The sequence below is a fragment of the Lutjanus erythropterus genome, chromosome 12 (genome assembly GCF_056507025.1).
Source record: "Lutjanus erythropterus isolate fLutEry1 chromosome 12, fLutEry1.hap2, whole genome shotgun sequence".
NCBI lineage: Eukaryota > Metazoa > Chordata > Actinopteri > Lutjaniformes > Lutjanidae > Lutjanus > Lutjanus erythropterus.
This window is the reverse complement of record NC_139328.1, coordinates 15,179,055-15,201,021: the sequence shown is the minus strand read 5'-3', so window position 1 is coordinate 15,201,021 and position 21,967 is coordinate 15,179,055. Positions and strand designations below refer to the sequence as shown.

The 21,967-nt window shown below is 38.5% G+C and overlaps 1 protein-coding gene across 4 annotated transcripts in view; it reads right to left on the bottom strand.

Annotated features, from left to right (window-relative positions):
* Positions 1–3,712: 3,712 nt before the first annotated feature.
* The window catches only part of asic1c (acid-sensing (proton-gated) ion channel 1c), a 130,261-nt gene continuing 112,006 nt past the window's right edge, over positions 3,713–21,967 (bottom strand). For 3 of the 4 annotated variants that reach the window (XM_084732918.1, XM_084732919.1, XM_084732916.1), the window contains exons 4-11: positions 16,497–16,647; positions 16,092–16,148; positions 15,487–15,640; positions 15,176–15,267; positions 14,736–14,815; positions 13,258–13,329; positions 7,097–7,149; positions 3,713–4,586 (exon numbers count right to left, since the gene is read on the bottom strand). In XM_084732918.1, coding sequence (XP_084589044.1) covers positions 4,508–4,586; positions 7,097–7,149; positions 13,258–13,329; positions 14,736–14,815; positions 15,176–15,267; positions 15,487–15,640; positions 16,092–16,148; positions 16,497–16,647 — 738 coding nt within the window. In that variant the 3' untranslated portion in view covers positions 3,713–4,507. The remainder of the gene's footprint in view (positions 4,587–7,096; positions 7,150–13,257; positions 13,330–14,735; positions 14,816–15,175; positions 15,268–15,486; positions 15,641–16,091; positions 16,149–16,496; positions 16,648–21,967) is intronic. The other variant, XM_084732917.1, reaches the window with a different exon arrangement.

Below are 21,967 nucleotides of genomic sequence, written 5' to 3'. Positions count from 1 at the left end.
TTTTATCTCAAATAACCACAACTGTTCTAACTAACAGATCATTTTGTGTTCATGTAGGATCCCATCATTAAATGAGAAGGTGCTAAAGTGTGTTTTCAGAGCCTTTTAGTTGGCACACACTTTGGTTTGTGACTTAAGACTGACTACGTTACACATAGTTAATTGTATATTAACTATTTAATGTACAGTTCAGAGTTAAAATCACATATCTACAATAAAATGCACATAAAGCACACAGAGCCAGATGAAGCAAGTCCAGGTTCCCCAAATTATTGTGCGCATGAAAATCTTGATGTCATCTGTAAGTAACCAGTCTTGAAGGCACATTTTAGTTTCACTTCAAGCCACATTTAAGTTTATTTAATCCATAAAAATTGATAGAAAGATACTGCAGTTTCACCCACATCTGTGCAATATCTTTCTTTTTGAGTATTGCACGATCCCAAGCCTGGTTTGAGGAGAATTTTTTTTTTATGTTATAAAGTTTCAAGATGTTGATGTGGAGAACCCCATTTTGATTCATCTGGCTCCAAAAATACATTTTAAGACCTTACAAAGTGAATAGCATGGCTAAGATTACATTAAGAGACCAGAGATAATAGGAATACACAATGGTCATGCAAGGAAGAAAATGGACTGATGTGACAAATTATTACCTATAAGAATAAAATAGCTCAAATCTAGGTGTTGGATGACAGAAATATATAGAATACTGTTTTCTACTTGGCCATAACTATGTGGTAAATATCAATCGAGGACTACTTAATGAGCACAAACAGTCCAGTAATAGTTTTCTGCCAGTTCACATACACTCTGCTGTTCTTTGACTGGTAGTAAGGCAGGGGGTGGGGAGAGAAGAGGTAAAGACCCAGGAACATTTGCACAAATCCTTTATCCACAGTTTGCGGTAAACGTTGGGTCGTTTTTTTTATGCTTTTTAACCCGACAACATGGACACACACTCGAAATCATCATGGCAATGCAGCATCATCAGAATAGCATCATCGTGTAACATGAATTGGCATTTGTGTCTCTTTATTTGGCTAATGATGGTTTATATACAGTTGTCATATCATACATCTGTGTTGCAGCTGTTCAGTCTACATCCATTCCAGCTGTTGAATACGTCATGAATTGAAAATGGGGATTCCAAATATTTCTTTAATGTAAATTTGCTAACAGTTGTGATCTGATTCAGTGCACTTATTGCTCATGAAACAACGCCACTGATTCACCATTTTCTTTTCTTTTTTTTTGTTCCTGAAATTTCCATTTGGATAAAAAGTCTCTTCACGAGGTGGCTCCTCTTGGAGTGAACGCTCTTATTCCCGTTAATGCTGCTGGAGCAGTGAACACACCACGCGCTATAACAGTGTGTGTAGTTAAAACTAGAGCCATAAAAGGTAGTCACAACCATAGACGTCCGGTCATTGGCTTTCAAAGTGATGGCTGATCTCCAAGGGTTTGTGCTTCACATCAACAGTCATCTAATACACAGACAACAGAGTAATAAAGCTACAGTGTTATGAACACCAGTTACTTAATTGGCATTATACTTGAAAGTTTCACATTTAAATAAAAAAGAAAACTGTTCTCTGAATTTTCAGTATTTATAGCAAGGATATGTACCTACAAGTCCATAACTGTAGTGTCAAGGATTTAAATAACAGTGAACATTAACAATAGAGACTCACACGGAGATAAGAAGAAAAGTTGTGTACGTGAGTAAGATGGGTAAATATAGAGTTTATTATTATACTTGATCATTTATACATCACAAACTGTTATTTGTGACTTATTACATGTTCCGGAATAATAATAATACGAATAAAAGGACACAATGGTAAAATTGTACAATGCATTTCTGGTATAAATCAACTGAACTGAATGGGGCTGAGGTGGTTTGGATGTTTTGAGGCAACTCTCTTGTATCTAATAAAGTCTATTAAAAGGACGGTTCACCGCAAAGTCAAAAATACACATTTTCCCCTCTTACCTGTAGTGCTCTGTATCTATCTAGATTGTTTCGGTGTGAGCTTTGGAGATATTTGCCATAGGAGTGTCTCTTTCCAGAAATCAAGACCTGGTTATTCAAGATAATACAAAGACCCTGGAACTATTAGCCTTTTCTTTCTCTCCCACATTTTACCAGGGTATGTTGTAGTATGGTGGTATTTGTGTAAAATTTGTGTGAAACAGCTCCACTTGACTGCGCCTCACTGAACTGTCTTTAAAAAGCTTACACCATCTTGTATTCATTATTGAAAATGTAAAACATTAATTCCCAAATATGAATACAGAAAAATATTATTATGATGTTTCCTTTTATATTGCCTTCGAATACTCAGCTGTTTCTGGTAAGGCCTTCTTCCATGGGTGGCACTGTTGCAAACGGTCCGCAATTCAAGTGCCGTGTAGTTTATAAACTCGTTATCCCATACAGTCTGAAAAGCAGTGCAGTCAACTCAAATCTTGTATGTTGCATATTGAGTCTGTGTAAGACACTTCACCGTTAACACTGGAGCACTACGTAGCAGAGACCCCCTATCTGCCACTGAGTATTTCACACGCTGGTGCATCTTGTCAAGGAGGGTACCATTAATGTTTACATCCTGCACTGTCATGAGCACGGGCCTTACATCCGTGAGTAGATGCGCACTTCCTTCTGCACGGTGATATGGTTGGTGTTCAGTTGAAAGAAAGTAGTTCTTACATGAAACTTCTCACATCAAGGTCTGTGGATTTTCTTGAATAACCAGGCCATGATTTCTGGAAGGACACATCGCTGTTGAGTTTTTCAAATGCATTTTTTTTTGTCCGCCTCCATCTTCCCCAAGTCCATTTTCAACAAGCAGCCTGGCGAGTAACTTTTCTCATATTACAGCTAAACAGTGCACTAGTGCATGACTTCTCTGAGACTCCATTTCTAAAAAGAGCACTAAATGGCGGCTCAGTGGACGATAGCTCCAAAACTTGTCAACTCACACTTACTACCACAATCTAGATGGATAAATAGCTCCACACCTAAGACAAAAAACACTGTTTTTTTTAATTTTGGGGTTAACTGTCCTTTTAAGTTGTCAGTTATGTCATAATAATCACCAGAAACTCAAAAGACACTTACGGTCCACCCAGATAGAAAGTCCAAATTCCTTCTGGTGTAAGAAGAAGAGATGAAGAAACACTTTTTTTTTATCTATATATATCTGTATTTATATATAGATACATGTACTATATATTTGACCAATGTCTCACATGAGTGGTATAGAATTTCTTCATGGCATTTGATTGCGGGTATTTACAAATTTCTGTCAAGTTTAGGAATGTCACCAACAAGCCTTTTTAAACTCTACTTTATGTTCCATAGAGAATAGATTACTATCACAGGGCTTTGTGCTGATGAACACCTTTAAGACACAGGAATGAGAAAACAGCTGAGAGTTATTAAAAAAGGCAAAAGGGAAAAGCCTGATTGTTTCTCCTCTAATAAATTCAATGTAAATAAGGGCCGACTTTTACAGCAAGCTGCATGCTAGCATTTTTTGTGACAGCACAGCAAAAATGGTAAAACAATGAGAATTGAAATGTCAGCTATATAAAGATAAAAAGATACAATCAACAGCCTTTTTTTTTGCGGCCTCCTGGTTCTCTTTTTTTTTTTTTACCCTTGCTGTGTGTAAAAAGTGACTAAAGTTAACAAAAACATCTGATTCTGTAGTTTCTGTCATCCTGGGATCTCACATGGAACAAAACTATACTTGCATATATACAAATAATCAAGTTCCTCTTCTGTTTTCTTTTTTTTTAGTCGAATAAGCACAGTCATCTAATTAATGAGACAATTCAAAGCCTCACAGTAGCAAAAGGCAACTTTAAACACTTGTCAAGTGTTTTGATTCAGGTGTGAGCAGCTCTTTAAATCGTCAATCGGCTCATTAAAGTCGAGCAGATATCTACAAAGGCCCTCCTGTTCAAACTGGTGACAAGTATAAGGTCACTCAATACAGCATTGGTTAAATGCTGGAGACGTAACACTGATAAGAAACTGCAATGCTACACGTACCAATCCACATGTATTCTTCATTTTTTGGATTGGTGTACAGCAAAACTACCACAACAGTACTATGTAACTCATCTCAACGCAGGTCAGAAACCCTTTTTTTGGACACATTTATCTTCACTGATTGTATACTCTCAAGTGACCGCATAAGAAAAACAAAAATCCACAAAATGAAACATGAATAAATTAAACACTGATGCCTCGACATGGCAGTTAAACCTGAGTTCTGTTTTGGAAGTGGTCTCTTTTTCTTCTGATGATAGTATTCTATTTCTATTCAGGCATTTGATAAACTCTACTATACTGTTTTTGAGTTACACACTCAACCGTTTCTCTGTTAAATACATACATTATTTCACAGTTTGCTGTCAAGTCCCCGGATGTGCCACCCCAACCGCCCCCAAACCCCTACTTTAAGTCGTCAACAAGCAAACTCCTCAAAGTTGCCTAGAGTCGGGTGACGAGGTAACATGTTCGGCGTGAATCCGAGACTGTCCGAGTGACTCCGGAGGGTGTCACAGGTGCTCTGCGAAAACAGAGGGGGGGGAAGGAGGGAAGACGAGTTCAACCGGGTTAAGGGAGGGGCGATGAAGGGAGCGATGACAGTGACGGTGGGAAAGAAATGAGCCACAGGTAAAATGAGAGGGAATGGGACGATGGCGAGATGCAAAGGAAATTAAAATACCGTATGTACCGAGGAGAAATTGAGCAAAAACAGAAAAAAATGATTGTTGATTGTGATTAATGCATCAGACACAAGAATATGATGTATAACCAAAGACAATGAATGACAGAAACATATGTGGACAATGATGAATCAATGATTAAAACAGATTTGGGAGTTCCAAGATCGGCCACGTTGCATATGTTTCACAGGTAGTGAAAAGAGAGTTTAAAGAAAAAATCAGGGAAAATGGGGAAAAGATGAATGAAAGGAGGGAGAGAAGAAAGAAAACAGCATATTTTTAGTCCTGTTTTTACACTAGCATGTTCAATTAAAGTGACAGTTCAGATTATTTGACGCGGGGTCGTTGGAGGTACTAATCAATCAATAGTCAGTGTATTGACTACAGTCGATGCCGGTCAACACGCCCCCATTTTAAAGCAGAGAGGATTACCAGCACAGAAGTTACTGCTGTGGACAGGGTCAGCAACAAAAGATATTTTAGCCACTTAAAAAATGTCCACCTAAAAACAATCAATATCATATTAAGTGTACATTATACTATAATATTTCACCACTTTACCTCGCCATCAGAGAGCCTTTTCTGGCAGGAATCTGCCATTATATGAGATACATATCGCTCTTTCCAAACCAACCAAACTCCACAGGTGAAATCAGTGATTTTACCTTACAGAACAAAAGAATTGACAACCTTGTTCACACCACACTGCAGCATTTGTCTATGTAGGATCCATATCCATATCTGTTATCTGTACATTGAAAGTGTGAAGATTCCTGATCTATTTTTCAATCAACACAATGCATACGCTTGTGGTATAAACACGGCAGTGTGTGTGTGCAGTGGACAGAGTGGCTGCGCTCAGAGCAGACAGGCGTTGATGAGCAGAGTGGGGGGATTAAAGTTTAGTAGTGAAGCTGTCTGGTGGCAGTAAATGCACAGTTTGCCCATGAAAACAATGTAGAAGAAGCTGAAGGAGTTCCTGTGTCTTGCTTTTCAGCTGCTGGGGAAAGTGAAGGGAGAGTCTGTGGGATTAAACCAGAGCAGACTGCACTGCTCTCTGTACATAGAGAGCACATACTCTGCTCTGCATAGGTTACAAAATGTGGATACAATACATTCTCAGTCCTTTTTTTTTTTTTTTTTACTGAGCTGTGCATTTCATTAGAATGAGAGTGTTTCTGATGCATGAGACATGCCAGTGAAAAACTCTTTTGACTCACCTACAGTCAAGATCGGGAGTTAGCTTGTTTGTGTTGTTGTGTGTTATTTTAGTGGATCCAAACTAACCTTTTAAAACACAGAAGTCACACAATAACACAGACAAAGTAACAGATCAATCCAGCTTGGTTTGGACAAAGCAATATTTGGCTTATGTAATGGCAGTTTCCCGTCAGGCTGTCTGACAACAAAGTGAAGTGGTGAAAATATTCTAAATATAGCTTACACCAAAACATTTTTATTTTTTAAGGTGGACCTTTTTTAATGACTAAAATACCTTCTGCTGCTGACCCTGTCCACAGTAGTACATTGTGTTGCTTCCCACGTTGATGCTCCTCTTTGCTTCTCCTGAATGGGGGCGTGCTGACTGGCATCTACTGCAGGTAATAAACTGACTATCGATAAAATCCTCATACAACCCTACCTCAAAAAAATCCAAACTATTCCTATAATATAATTCTGGAAGTTGAAAACATCCACATATGCCTGCATTTCCCTGTTATGTGCTCTGTGAGTAGATAACTGCTGATATGTGGATAACGGCCACTGGTAGTCCCATTGGCAAAAACGGCTATTCCAGCAGACAAAGAACCATTTATATTTTGAGCAAACTCACTGCATGCAGGCCGGTGATAACATCACAAAGTAATGCATCTAGTGATGTTATCTGGCATGAGCCTCAAATGCATTGCCTCTAAATGGATCTCTGTGCTGCGGGGAAACAGATAGATCGCATGTGGTTCAGCTTTTTGTACAACAATTCAATAATCTGTTTTCACAGGAGTACTGCGCTTTATCCTACAGGAGAGAAAGCATCATTATTCAGTGGAAGGAGCAAGTTTTGCATGGTGCAGAGAGTCAGATCGTTATGCACTTGGAGAATCCAACCAACTCATGTCTTCTGTTGAGCTGATGAATAAAGAAAACATACCAAACTAACCTCCATTATAACCCGATATCATTAAAATGCTCACTGCAGTTGGATAATCACCCCTCTTTTTGTTGACTGTCTACTAAAGCCAACCAAATCATTTGTAGCCACTGAGGAAATGATGTATGAGATGGTATCAAGTATGTATGAAAGAGAGGGACAGCATGGGAGGGAGCATCTATTATCAATGGGGTGTGCTACCTGGGGGCATGATTAGGCGTGACACCAGGGCTGGTTGGGTTCTCTGGAAACTCCTGGAATAGACATGATGAAAAGAAAGATGGGTGAGGGTGACTGAAATGAAAATAAAACACAATGCAAATGCTAAGAGTTAAAAACCTGTGAGGGAATACTGCAAGAGAGTGGTTTCCCCTCAGTGATATTTTATTAAAGGGCAAGTCCATTATTTTTTTTTTATTTTTTGAGGTTTTTATATCATTCTGCAGCTTTCCGGCAGTGTTCATTATGAATTCAACGATCCAGTTCTGGTTGAAGCAGAAATGATTCTCAAGCACTTCTAAAAATGTTTTCCCACGTGACCTTACAAAGGGTTCTGCATGATGACACTGCTACATACAGACCCCTCAGTCAGTGGTTCTTAAACAGACCCCCAGGGATCTTCGGCAAAAGTTTTCAGATTCATTCATTTAAATAATCACGATCTTAAAAAAAAATAATGGTCTGGTTTCACAGACAAGGCTTAAGCTTAGCCCCAGACTAAAATACCTCTTTAGGCTGTCTTAACTCATTTACACAGATTTGTATTAAAATACTCAAAGATTTGGCCTGCTCTGGATTAAATAAAATGGTTACGGGGGGAGGATTAGAGCTACTCTAGATCTAAATTGAAACTTAAATCCCACAGGAGGCAGGTTTATCTTCTGCTGAGTGCTGTTTGTGATGGAGCTTGGACTACTTGGAATATCTAAATCAAGGGTCCCCAAAGTGAAACTTAATAGTGAGCCATGGGCCGAAAGCACAAACATGGTGCTCAGCTCACACCTGCCCAGATTATGAAAAATAATTTAATTATGGATCCCATATATTTAAACAGCTTTTTTTTTTTGCCTTTACTGGACAGAACAGGTAAAGACAGACAAGACAACATTTACTTTCAGTGACTGGATCATTTTACACAACTTGTTTTAGAAGCATTTTTTCACACGCAAAAGTTTTTTCAATAAATTCATTTTGCCTCTGACATTGTTTTGTCCAGATGTACTCTAGTCCTAGAGTTTTCCATACCGCTTCAGATTTTTGTGATTACCATCAGTTAATTATCTTACTAGAGGATGCCTTGTCTGTGAAACAGGCTTAATATTTTATTTTTATTTATTTATTTTTTTTTTTCAAATCTAAAATAGCTCACAGATTACATTTTAATCTAACAATCTATGACACTGAATAAATATATAGAAATCTTCCTGCTGCCAGTCAAACATGCATCATCCATTAATGGTGGAAACCAGATCCCTTTTCATTTCTCTCCTGTTTTTCTTTTCACATAACTAACTAGGATACATTCAAAGGGACATACATGAGGGGGTCCCCTGTATATCATATAAGGCAGTGATACTCAACTTGTGGCTCCACAGTAGGGTGCCAGGTGGCCCTCTGGCCATTTTCTAATAAATATTAGCTAAAGAGAAGCAGAAGCTGTGCAGAAATGAGGATAATTCTGATTCCATAAATGTGTCTTTCATACTAATTGAGCTTCAACATGCTGTTCATTCTGTCCCTGGTAGGAACAGTTTATGTTTATGAATCACTTCATCATTTCAGTGATTGCATGATGGAAGAGGTTCCACCTGTGTTTAACGTTAAACTCTTTCAAATGTTACCAAAACCATTTACAGCAAAAATTCAGCTGCAGTTATTAAGTGCATTAAAATATCCAATTTTTCTGTCAGTGCTTGCAAATGCTGTCAAAGTTAATTTAGTTAATAAGTTAATAAATTAGTTCATTTGAAGAGAATTTCAAAGAAAAATGATTTATGGGCCTTTTAACGTTTATTCATTTTATATGATAAATGACATTATTATTAATGTTCGTTTATGAACTGGCCCCTGGCCTCCTGTCATTTTGCAAAAGAGCAAATCAAGTTGAGTATCTCTGTCATAAGGAGGCCTTGGCTGAGAAAAAAAAAAACATCTGCCCATGGTTGAGGGAGGGGAGGGCATCAGTGCTGCAACCTACGTCAACAGCTGAGTGAGAGTATCGAACAGAAAAACCCAGAAAAGAGCACAAATGGATGGAGTCGCCCTTTAAAGCACTGAAAGGAGACAGCTTTGAAGATTTCAGTTTTTCTAATCAGTAGAGGAAACTCAAGACAATTACTGTCAACCGTGAGTGCTGACGATCACTGAGGAGAATGAAAGTCAAACTTAAAATAGAGTCTCATAAACCACTAAATGCATTACTTTATTGTCAGGTTGTTTGAGTGGAGATGTGACGATGGACTAGTTGGAAAACAATTATTGAGTATGAGAGAAAGGAAGTAAAAAGGATGGTTCATTGTCAGCAGGTGAACATATGACATGAATGGGGCAGAATAGTAAATATCACACTATATAAGACTCCAGTATTAGCATGACACACTGTAAATATCAGCCCTCTAAATAAATGCTTCTTCTAGTGCCACTTTTTAATTCATGAAAACTGATTCTCCAAAAACTGACTGAAATAACCTCCTTAGTAAATTGTGCTGCCTTAAATTAACATATTTCCACTTCTAATTTCAATCTTTTCCTCCACATCAGCCATCAAACCCAAATCCCGAACCCGAGGCAACTGAGCATGCAAGAACATAATCCACATGCAGTCACAAACCCATGGCTTTTTCACCGATTTGAAGAAAAATAAGTGGGTTCTTTTTCGCATTATGTCGAATTGCTGATAATGAAAAAGTCTTGGGCTTGTGCGACACACAACAGAGAATTAGAGCTTGCATTTTTCAAGATTCAGCCAATAAGACCGGATGCAAACTGGTAGATACAGTTTACTCAGGGACAAGGGGAACGGTCTGCACTTAACACAAATCTGCTAAAATGTTTTTAATTAAAACAGCACCAGGAAAGAGGAAACGTTTTAGCTTTTGTTCATGTTTCCACCCCTACAATGAGCTGCAGAGGATTAGTGGCTTTTAGCTCTTATTTGGACTTGAGACATGACCAGTGGTCCCCATGTGTGAGAAAGAAATTAAATAAGACGTTATTACAGCTGACATTTTGAAATCAATTTGCACTGAAAGGAAAGTTTAGTTATTGTTTGAAAAATTTGATGGTGGTTACATCAGTGTTTAGACAACGTTTTAGTGAATTTAGGTCTGTCTTATATTTATTGGTAGCATATTCAGACAGGAGATGGTTTAAAGAGAACATTTCTCATCACACATTTGTTTGTGAACATGGCGCTATCAAACACCATGTGTTCACTTGCCATGTGTTACACTGATGATGAAAACTGTTCTTCACAGACGTGTGGTGCATCATGGCAAAATACCTTCTGCATGAATAACAGATATTAACCAGCCTCCACAGTTAGTCATGACGGGTGTTTCTGGCATCGATCAACCCAAAAATAACAAAAAAGAATGTATCTGTTATGGGTGTTTTTTTAACAGCATTTTAAGAAGACAAAACTGAGAAAGACATGAAAAAACAACTTCTGTGAAACAGCAAATAATCTTTCCTATCATAGAATAAATGTGACTAATGATATTCAGACCAATACAGTAAATTAATTAATGTACTGCCCCCAAAAACATGGCTTCTGTAAGCTGATTGGTCTCCCCTTAAACAAAGCTGAGTGATACTATTACAACAAATATGAAATTTAATTCATTTTAGTTTAATCCAAATCCAAATCCCAGAGGGCAATTGGTGCCGTGGCAAGTGTAAAAAACATATTAGAAAACACTTAAAGACCACATACATTATGATACAGAAACATACAGCAGGTGACAGAAACCTGTGCACAGGGTGAATTGCACCTATTTTTAAATCTAATTAAGTTTAATACAATTCATTCATTTTTAATAGAATTAAATATTTTAATAATAAATCTGCTATTTAATTAAATTATTGATATATTTAGCTGTAACTATTCTTGTTTCTTGTTATCTTCATCCATTTTGTAATAGTATGCAGCTCAACATGTAGCACATGTTCTCTCTCAGCTCCACTAATACTAAGGATGTCAGTTTTGGTTAATTTTGCTTGCGACAGGCCAACACTTATCAACTCGTAACTAACCTTGTTATGTTTAAGGAAAAATAAAAATGAGTCCCTGGGGACACCTTGGGGGTAAATTAGCCACCATATTGGTGTTATTGTGGATGCAGGCCAACACACGGCTGTTGAGGCCCCATTTCTCCACTGAACTAGTCAGCTTCTCAGCACGGTTGCCTGACATGTGCTGGACAGAGAGGGTGCTGAGGGAGGAGCACACTGTACTTCATCTCCCAGTCTGTCTCCCAGTGCTGAAGTGATGGGTAGTTTTATGCGATGATGTAGTTTTCGTATGCGAGAGCTGTCCAGCAGTTCAGCGCAAGCTCGTTTGCCCCAGCGAGCCTGACTTTAATCTCAGCCATCTTTTCCTCAAAGGGTTTTCCAATGTGTTCAGTCACAGTAACGTACTTGAGCTCAAGGTACCGAACTAGCTCTTTCATTCCTTTGCCCTCTAGCGCATCAACTGGCTGACAGCAAAGCGATCTTTGGCTGCAAGGCATCCTCAGACATGACAGTCGGGTGCTTGGTCTGAATATGGTACAGCACAGTGCTACTACTACTGCTAAACTGAAGAGTAGCATTATGCAGTTTACATTTGATTTGTTCATTTACCTCAGACTGCAAGCTAGCGAAGCCATTAGTGGAGCTTACGTGTATGCAAATTAATCTGTAGTCTGTCATGTGTAACCAGTCAAAAACATACTTGACGGTTAACCAATTAACGGTTAACTGTTGACAACCCTATGCTGTACACTTATTAAGTTGTCCACATATGTATCTAAATAAGCATTTTAAAAACTTGAAAATGGAAAATAAAAGTGGAACCAGACAACTTCTTTGTGGGATTCCTCGGGAGTTATTTATTAATTTATTTGCTTTCTGAGAAAATTCTCACTTTGTTCTGTCAAAGAGCTCCATGCAGGGAAGAACATCCTCAACTTTTAAGCTTGGCATGAAGGAAACTATCAGTAATAATATTGATTTAAAATTTGACTGAAAATAATGATCTCACACAGTGAGTATATTGATGGTTCTACAACTACAGTCAGTAAAACCCGACTTTACATCTTTTGGTAAAGGTTTGATTCAGCAGTATGTGCTGAACATTTGCTGATTACTGGTATTAAGAAGGTGCATTTCAGTTATTAATAATTTCTTAACTGCTTCAGTATAAAGCTTACATAACAGTCTGTAGGGGAAGTGAAGGTGCCTCTGGACGCAGTGTTAAACCACTGGGCTCGACAAAATGCTGTGATTTAGGGCAGGGGAGAAACGCCTCACATTACTCTAGTTTTCATTTTGAAGTTAAAATGGGTTTTATTGCCTTGAAGGCTTTGAAAATGAGCTGATCATGAAATGTTAATAAAATCTCCAGACCTCTTAATCTTGTTCTGCTTTCAGCTCATTCTTCTACTCTCACATGAATCGGCTCTGAATTTACTCTGATCATACTGCCAGGCATAAAGCAGAAAATCTCGAGTACAAAAACAGCCTTTCCTGCTCCAAGTGAACTGTAATTACACCATTGAAGGTGAGAAGCTACTGTACTACATATTGTGTAAATACTGAAAAGTGGGCTGGCGTGTGGATCAACTAAGAGCAGTTTATGAGTCATGATAAAAAGTTAATTGAGAGCAGGTCAGAGAATTCACGTCTGCTTGTCCTCATACTGTAGTTCAGGGAAATTCAAGGAGTCAAACACAACAAAGCTCGTAAAAAAGAAGCATACAAAGTCAGTTTCCTCCTTGTAAATACTTGTCTGCATTCCATTTGAAAAGACTATTATAGATTTTTGTCATCACAAGGACCAATCTGTGCTGAATCCCTTTAATTCAATATGTAAATAAAGACCACTGTATGTATACCATTACATACACTGTTTATGCACTCACACTGTGCAATAAAAACAATGTTTATGTATTATTAATGATCTTTTCTGCATGGAAAACTGAAACTAATGGTGACATAATGTGCTGTGGCTTTGCTTTCTCTCTGGTGCTGCTCATTAAAAGCATTCCAACTGTTAGCAGACATTTTTTTTTTGTTGTTGTTTTTTGTTGTTCCCAAGCTCATCTAATATCACATCACATTCATTTCACTCAATCAGATGCATTCTGAGAGGCTAAAATTACCAGATTGTCGCTCTGACAACGCTGTGGTCGTTTCTTGCGTATGAAGTAACCCAGAACCTTATCCTTAAACACCTGAATGCAAAAACATCAGATACACATTATTCACACATGGAACACTTCATGGTCAGTGACATTAAGACTAAACATTAGCAGTACAATTGTATTTACATTTTGGCAAACATGCTTATTTGAGAGCAGGATGAGATGATTGATACCACTCTCGTGTTTGAGCAGTAAACATGAAGCTACTGTACAGCCAATTAGCTTAGCATAAAGACTCGGAACAAAAGAGGTTAAGCTCAAAAAAGCTAATTTAACTCCAGCAAAAACGTACGAGTCTGGTGTATAACTCGCCATAAAGTCACACCTTGACGTTTTAAATGTCCAGTGTGCAGAACTTGGGGGATCTATGGGCAGAATATGACAACAATCGAATGTAATATTCATGAGTATGTTTTCATTAGTGTATAATTGCCTGAAAATTAGAATTGTTGTATTTTCATTTCTGTTTAAACCTACAGGGGCACAGGTGCTCTTCTATAGAGGCTGCTGTGTGCAACGTCATGTTTTTACAGTAGTGCAAAATGGATAAAGCAACCAGTAACTCTAGATAGAGCCTTTTGTGCTTTTTACGAGTTTCGTAGCCACTGCATTTTAACCTACACGCTTGGATGGGGAGAGTGATGTGAGGTATTTGTAATGTTGCTAGGTCTGCAGTTCTGATCATAGACCATGGAAGAGCAATAAAAACAGTTTTACAGTTGTAATATTTTTGTCAAATGATGGATTTTTTTTAAAGTAAGTAGCTGTGTAATAAGCTTTGTGCTGGGGTCCTGCATCACCTTGCCAGGGTTTATTTTTCAAAAATGGCCTGCTCACTGTATATTATCCCTTACTTAGAGGTGCTGGTATGTCAATTTAGGTATTTTCAGACAAAACCAAGCCAGCTGTTTCCCTTTCAAGTCTGTATGCTAAGCTAAGCTAACTGGCTGCTGGCTACAGCTTCATATTTACCAGACATGAGTCTAAATAAGCTTTTTCTCAAAATGTCAAACTGTTCCTTTAAGATTAAACACAAGCAGTAAAAATATATATTCAAATTATATGGTTTACTTATTTTACAAGGTCAAAGACTCAATTAGCTCTCAGGTGTTACACTTAAAGCTGCAGTACGCAATTTGAGCATACACAATGTAAAACCTTCCACCTCCCTTTCAGTCCCTCCCATCAAATAACACCTAAACATGAAAGTCAGATAACCCTGGTTTTATAATTCAGACCATGTCCTGTTTTTTAAAAATACTAAATACAAAGAATTTTTTTTTCAGAAAAACTCTAATAAAATATAATTATTGGCATGCAATGATCAAAATGAGATATTTCAACATAATTTTGCCTACTGCAGCTTTAACTATTTCCTTTTATGTACACTAGGACAAGAATAAATTGAATATGACTGGCCAAAACCATCACTTTACCTCATATAGGTAGTCAAATATTTCCAGTATTGTTAAAACACTGGCTCCGATAAACAGCCCCATCTGACCTCCAATGTCGCCTAGAAGAAGAGAGATTAACAGATATTGGCAGGTACAGTAAATGAACAATGGTGTGTGAAACCATTCCCTGTGCTGTCACTTCCAATTCAGTATCTCTCAGAGTAATCTGAGCAGAATTGTCAAAAGTGTCCATCCAGCCCCAGCTCCTCATCAGACCCAACCCGGCCGCCCTTGCAAGAGCATCAGATTATGAAAATGTGTTCAGCCTGTTTCATAAATTCAAAGAGGAAACCTCAAAGCACCAGGCATGAACACGCGATGTGAAATGTGCGGCGCAGTGGGGGCCTGCTGAGAGTGCTGATACCGAGGTCAACCACATTTTTCTGTCACAATGAAGCTGAAAACTGTGAGAATCTTACCAAGAAGCCCCGCAATTTCATACGCCTTCTTCTGCTCAATCTTCTCATAATTCAGAGCTTCAAAGAAGATGTCCAGGACCAATATATTTTCTCTGGAGAGAAGACAGACAAGAGCACACCAGACAGAGTTTATTTCTGGTGATGTCACATTACGCCAAATGATATCTCACATTTCCTGTGTCACTATCTTTCATTATTGTTACATTGAAGGTGAACGATGGAGACCCAGGTCATGCTATGCCACAGTACATCCATCCATCCACAGAAAAAAAAGGAAAAGAGGCTGAAATCTGCTACTAAATAATACTTACCCAATATACTGCTCAGTTTTGTTGAATTTCTTAGCCAGATATTTAGCAGATGCCTTACTGGGGATCTTAACCATGGACAGCTCCTTGCCATAGCGAGTCATGTTGCAGGGGGTCTGACACACACAGTAATCGTTGTCTTTCTCTACCAAAAAGTCTGTGGATGATCAAAGTCATTTAAAAATATTGTGATCACTGCGAAGAATCAAACAAACCTGCACAGAGAGGCTCTGCTAAAAATATCCCTGCACACGACAGAAAAACTTCATTCGCTGCCATCGTTCACTTTCCATGAAAGCAAATAATGACTGAAGCTATAATACAGAGGGAGAAAAAAACTAGCTCCACGGGATTTATTTGACATCAACGAAGCATAGACACATCACAAATCTTCCTAATGGAATTTTTAAACAATAATTTTACTTTATTATTTTTGCTTCAGCACTGTCTGAGATTAAAGCAATTTCAGGCTAAAGCTACAGAGGTATTATATAAAGGAGGGAATAGTCTCATGGCTCTGCTGCTGAACACTTGGTTGAATTCATACATTAATGCAAAATTATCCTGCTGGCATTTGATAGTTAAGGCAGTAAAGTGTGTAGGCTCACCTAGAGCTGGGTCAGCACAGTCTTTGTACTGCTCAGGTGTGCAAACTGTGGAGGTTCCTGTTTGAAATGACATAAAAGTGAAAATAATTTCAGATGTAATGTAAAAGAAGGTCACACTTTATTTTATAGCACACTAATAATATGTAACAAGCCATACTTTTTATCAAATTAGACAAAAATAGAAGCAATATGTTCTTTATTAGACAGCAAACAAAAAACTATATCCTAATAAACAACTAATGTCACTATTAAGATGCAGCAGGCTGTAGATTTCTAGTTTAATACAAATTACAGCTTGTTACTTCTTATTAAAGTGCTGTAAAATGAAGTGCAACCAAAGAACTTCATGTGGAGACGGGTATCTGCCTCATTTTATTAATTGGACAAGCCTTTCTGAGCTCATACCAGGCATGTGAACCATCCTGCAGTTGCAGTTCTCCAGCAGGTACCGGGTTTCACAGTCAATGCGGCAGGCGGTGATGCTGTATGTGGAGAAGTATTCAGAGTCTATGGGAGTAGACTTGCAGTCTCCCCAAGGCGGAGGGAGGTACTGAAGCTGAAAGAGCAAAACAGCACATGTTTTCCCTCAGTATGTCAGCACACAGGATTACAAGGAATAACATAATGCAAGCCCAGAACAGCAGAGGTACAAAAGAAGACAACAAGCTGACAAAACCCAACACAAATGTCTCAAACACAACAAAAATAAATAAATAAAATACAGAAGCATTTAAATGAAAATGTGACAATACTGGCACAAAACGTCCAGTCACACCAACGTTATTGCTCATGTATAGCAGCAAGCAGACGTCATGCAGAACATTACTGATGCAGGTCTAGTCCCCGGTAGGAAGCAGAATACCATGGGAATAGAGACAAGCTTAAGGAAAATCTGTAAAAATATGTAGTTTCAGACAGGACACCACAATCAATGGACAAATTTTACAACCCCGAGAACAGAACAATAAACAGTTTACAGTTTTCGAATGAACAAATACATGAAAATTGGACTGAATTTAACAGACACTGTACAGAGAATCACATCCTGTTTTCCAGTAAATATTTGATACAGAAAGTGCTAATGGATTATCTACTCTCCAGGAACTTATAAAAGTTGTTTTACTGTTGATTAACTATTGGGATTTTCTAATCTAAACCCATGAGAGTTTATTACAAACCTACCCTGGATGCCTGTGAATTTAACAATGAAGTGAAGACATAGTGTACAGTCAGTGTGCAGTCTCATTAGAGGTAAAACTCTCATTAAAAGGTGAAGAGCAGGTCATTACGTTTATGAGTAACTCAGGGAATTCTAAATGAATCTACTAATGAGGAATATTTAATGGCTGAATTTTAAGCTTTTGGTTCACACAAAACATTAGACCCATGGTGCTCGTCTTATAAGTGCAGCAATGTGCTCCGTGCGCGTGTATGTGCGTGCAATCTTTTCAGAGCTCTCTTTAACACTTTAAAGGAACTCTTTTTTTTGTGTACCAAACACACTGATATTTAACCACCAGCCAGACTTTCAGTCTGCTTTTAAGTCTTGTTTACAGCAATTTATGGTAATGAATGCCTACTACTCATATTCACGACAAAAACTAACCAATTATTTATGAAGGCCACCGATGCTTGCTTGGGCATTTGAGCATGTAGATACTAATTGCAGTGGGAGCCTGCCAGCAGTCAATGCCAAAGGCTTCTTCCCGACAAACTTCACAGGGACATGATAATGGTACTGTCAACCATCTCCATCGGCTCTAACCAGGCTAACCCTGACAATCCGATGGTCATTTAGTCAATTAAAAGGGACAAAGACAGAGTGGAATTCATTGAAGGAGGGGCCATGAAGGGACAGTTTATTTTGAAGTGGGGTTGTTTGATCGACAGTCAGGGAGTTACCTATAGTAGATGGCAGTCCACACACCATCAGTTTGGAGAAGCAGAGAGGAGCACCAGCACAGAAGCTGAGCAATGAACTGCTGTTCATTGCTATTGTTTTATTTATTAGGGGTTATTAAATAACAACAAAGACTAAAGTTAAGTGTTGTGTTCAGTCTAGGGCTGCCATGTCTATAAATCATCCCAGCCATCCCTGTTTTTCAAAGTCCAGGGTGATGTCTATAAATCTCTCTTTTTGTCTAAAACCAAGGATATTTTGTTTATTATGATAATGAATGGAGAAAAGCAATAAATCTCCATGTTTGAAATGCCAAAGAAAAGGTTTACCATTTTGCATGAAAGATTACTTAAATGATTTATTGATTATCAAAATAGTTTAATTTATTTCTACCACTTACCCAGTCAGGCAAGTGAGTTTCCAGACTTACTAGCCCAAAATAGCATTGTCCTTGCATGTGCAAGGGAGAACAATCCAAATTCAACTCAAGTCAGTCTTTATCTTTGAGCCCTGGTTACGTGTATGGTATATTTAGAACATTTTCACTGCTTCACAGCCTTTCCTGATGGGAAACCTATTATATAAGATGAACAGCACTCTCTCCAACCCAACCAAACTCCATTTGCGAAATCGGTGATTTTACCTTTGCCTACATGGGAGCTGCTGGACTACTGCTTCCTTGATTAGTTAGTTTGTATTTCTGTTTCTGTTCTCTTCTCTTCTCAAACAAACTAACAGTGCTAGGCAGCAGGAGATCAACAAGTCCTGTGTCCTGCAAGGTAAAACGACTGATCTCGCCTCTGGAGTTTGGTTGATTTGACGAGAGCAGTATTTGACTTACATAACATCGGTTTCCTGTCTGATGGCAAAGTAAAGTGGTGAAAATATTCTCAATACAGTGTACACTTAACCTGATATTGTTTTTTTTTTAGGGTGGACCTTTAATAAGTGGTTAAAACACCTTGTGTGGCTGACCTTGTCCACAGCAGTACATTGCTTAGCTTCCGTGCTGGTGCCCCTCTGTGCTTCTCATAACTGGGGGTGTGCCGATTGGCATCCACTGTAGCTAATACTCTCACTATCAATACGTACCTCACACAACCCAACATCAAATAATCTGAACTATCCCTTTAAACTGGTAAACGTGCTTAAGGCTTTATTATATACCATTTCTACCCCAGAGACTCTCATAACTGGAGTAACACTGGAGATAAAACCCTGGTGCAATAAATGCTAGACTTCAAACTGATGCCAGAGTCCTCGTGGGTAATAAAACCTAATGAATCACATTGTCTGGTCCCTCCGGATGACATTAAGTAGCGGTCCAGTGGATCGCCCCGAGAACACATAAAAGCAAAACGAACAAAAAAGAAAATGTCAACAGAACTGGTCATGGCAGTGAGAGGATAAAGCCAAACAACAGCTCTGATGAAGATACAGACTCAGATGAATGGCTCAAAGCTGAAATGAGACACATTAGCTGCTCCTTACTGATAACTATTAAACAGAAAAGACAATGACGACAAGGACGGACTGCAGATGTTGTTGCATGTCTTTGCTTCAGCCGCACACAGGGGGGGACAGATGGATCCATTCCTCGGGGAGGGAGGGGGAGGAGACCAGCACATGAAAAGTGTGGATCTTGATGAAGGGTGTGTAGCTTATTTAACAATACAGTATTTGTGGCATGCAGCAAGCCCAGACAGTCATACGCTACCCTCTGCTCTTGGGTGGAAACGAACGTTTGGAAGCCGGGGGCGACCCCGAAGCCCAGCTCATGGAGGAAAGGAGGCTCTGACTGAGTGTGAAGCTGTACCTTTATGCCGGCCTCATAGGACGTCTCATCTAGGGCGGGGGGATGAGGGAACACAGCCCACATCATTATCAAAATAATAAGAGGAGCAACAGCAAGGCGAGGGGCAGAAAGTGGTCAACCCCTCCGGACAGAAACACAGCCTGTTGTCAGTATAACAACCAAACAGCTACAACTCCCAGTGGTGCGTGAAAGCTCTGCAGCAGTGGTGTACTGGTGGGTCATTCAGCCATTCTCCTTTTACATCCACTCAAGCTTGACTGAGGACCAGTGTTGAAAGAAACACTCAGATCTTCTCCTTAAGTAAAAGTATCAATACCGTGATGTATAAGTACTCCAATACAAGTAAAGTCATTAATTTAAAATCTTGCTTAAGTAAAAGTACATAAGTATCATGATCAGGATGTATTTAGAGGGTCAGTTCTGGTTATCTGATGCAGAATTGTATGAAGTACTTACTGATAGTCCAGTGTATTAACGACAGTAGATGCTGGTCGACATGCCTCCAGTTTGCAGAAAAAGAGAAGTACCAGCACGGAAGCTAAGCAATTTACTGCTATATTTTACGTATTTTAGCCACTGTATGCAGTATTCAGAAGGTTTTCACAACTTTACTTTGCCTTCAGACAGCCTTTTTTTTAATGGGAAACTGCCGTTAAAGAAGCCAAATATCACTCTCCCCAAAACAACCAAACCATAGGCAAAATCAGTAATTTTTACCTTACAGAACATGAAAGCTGCTGGTTTACTGCTGTCAAGGTGTTCGTTTGTTTGTTATTGTGTGAATCGAAAATAAGTCTTTAAAACACTGAAGTCACACAATAACACAAACTAACAGAAGGGATGGTGTGAAGGAAACCCTGAGTTCTGTGAAGTAAAATTGCTGATTTTGCCTGTGGTTTGGAGAGAGATTTTTTTTCAAAGAGGCTAAAATACCTTTGCATTGCTTAGCTTATGTGCTGTTACCCTTTCCCCAAACTGAGGGTGTGTGTACCAGCATCACCTGTAGATAATACAGTGAGTATCTTGACTAGTACCTCAAACAACCCTACATCAAATAATTCAAGCTATCCCTTTAAAATATCAAAAGGAAAAGTACTTTCCTGCAAATTATATAGAATTATATTTTACATTATTAGACTGTTAATACTGATGAAACAATGTGCTAGTAGTGCTCAGTGGTGGTTTAACTGCCGCACACAGTGAAGTTCTGTTCGAACTGTTCTGTTTGTTCTGTTCTGTTTGTGAGATCATTGATGTGAGAGGAACAACAGAAAAACAAAAGTTCTGCTATACAAATTTCTATTAATATTTTGGACTTATCTCTAATATTTGATTGTTAATGAAATATTGCATTGGTGCGTTCCATTTACTTCGGATGTCGGAAAACGTAACTGGGAATGATGACCCAAACTGACCACATCCTGGTACAACAAGTTGTAAAAAAAAAAAAAACTTTTTTGGGCTTGTTAACAACGCATGAAGCTGTATTTTGAATATATAAAAAACATTGCAACATGTCCACAGATTTGGACTTACACAGTACTGTGTAAGTGCTAATAAGCAGCTTTGACTACTGCTGATGTGTGGAGCAGCCATCTTGGATTTTGAGGCTGGAGTTGCTGAGATTTTCCAAGTTAGAAATTTCACTTCAGGGACTTTCTAGTTCAAACAGAACGCACCATATATCTTCAGCTAATTGTATTTTACAATTAGCGGAAGATTAAACGATAGCTGTCAAATAAGTATAGTGCAGTAATTTATTTTAGTAAAGTACCTTCAAATTGTACTTGCTTTCCACCACTGGTGAAGCCACAGTTCAGTTTCAACCATTACATAATTCTAGACCATAATTTGGTGTCGTACTCTTCATGGCTCTGGGAGTCACAGCCTCCTATTAAAAACTGAATTCCTCTGACAGAAAGCTTAACAAATGAAAAGTCTTGAAATCATAAGTGCTTCAGCCAGCTGTCTATTAATACACTGAGAGCAGTGTCACTGTACTCACTGGAGATTGACTGAAATTAATGCTGGCCAGGCTTTAATGACAGTCTAATTAATTCAGCCCATCTTTTAGGTCGTAAACACGTCTTTTAGCTGTCACTGGTGTGGGCGCTCGTGTCATGATTATAAATGACAATCTGTGAACTTTTTCTTTCACGA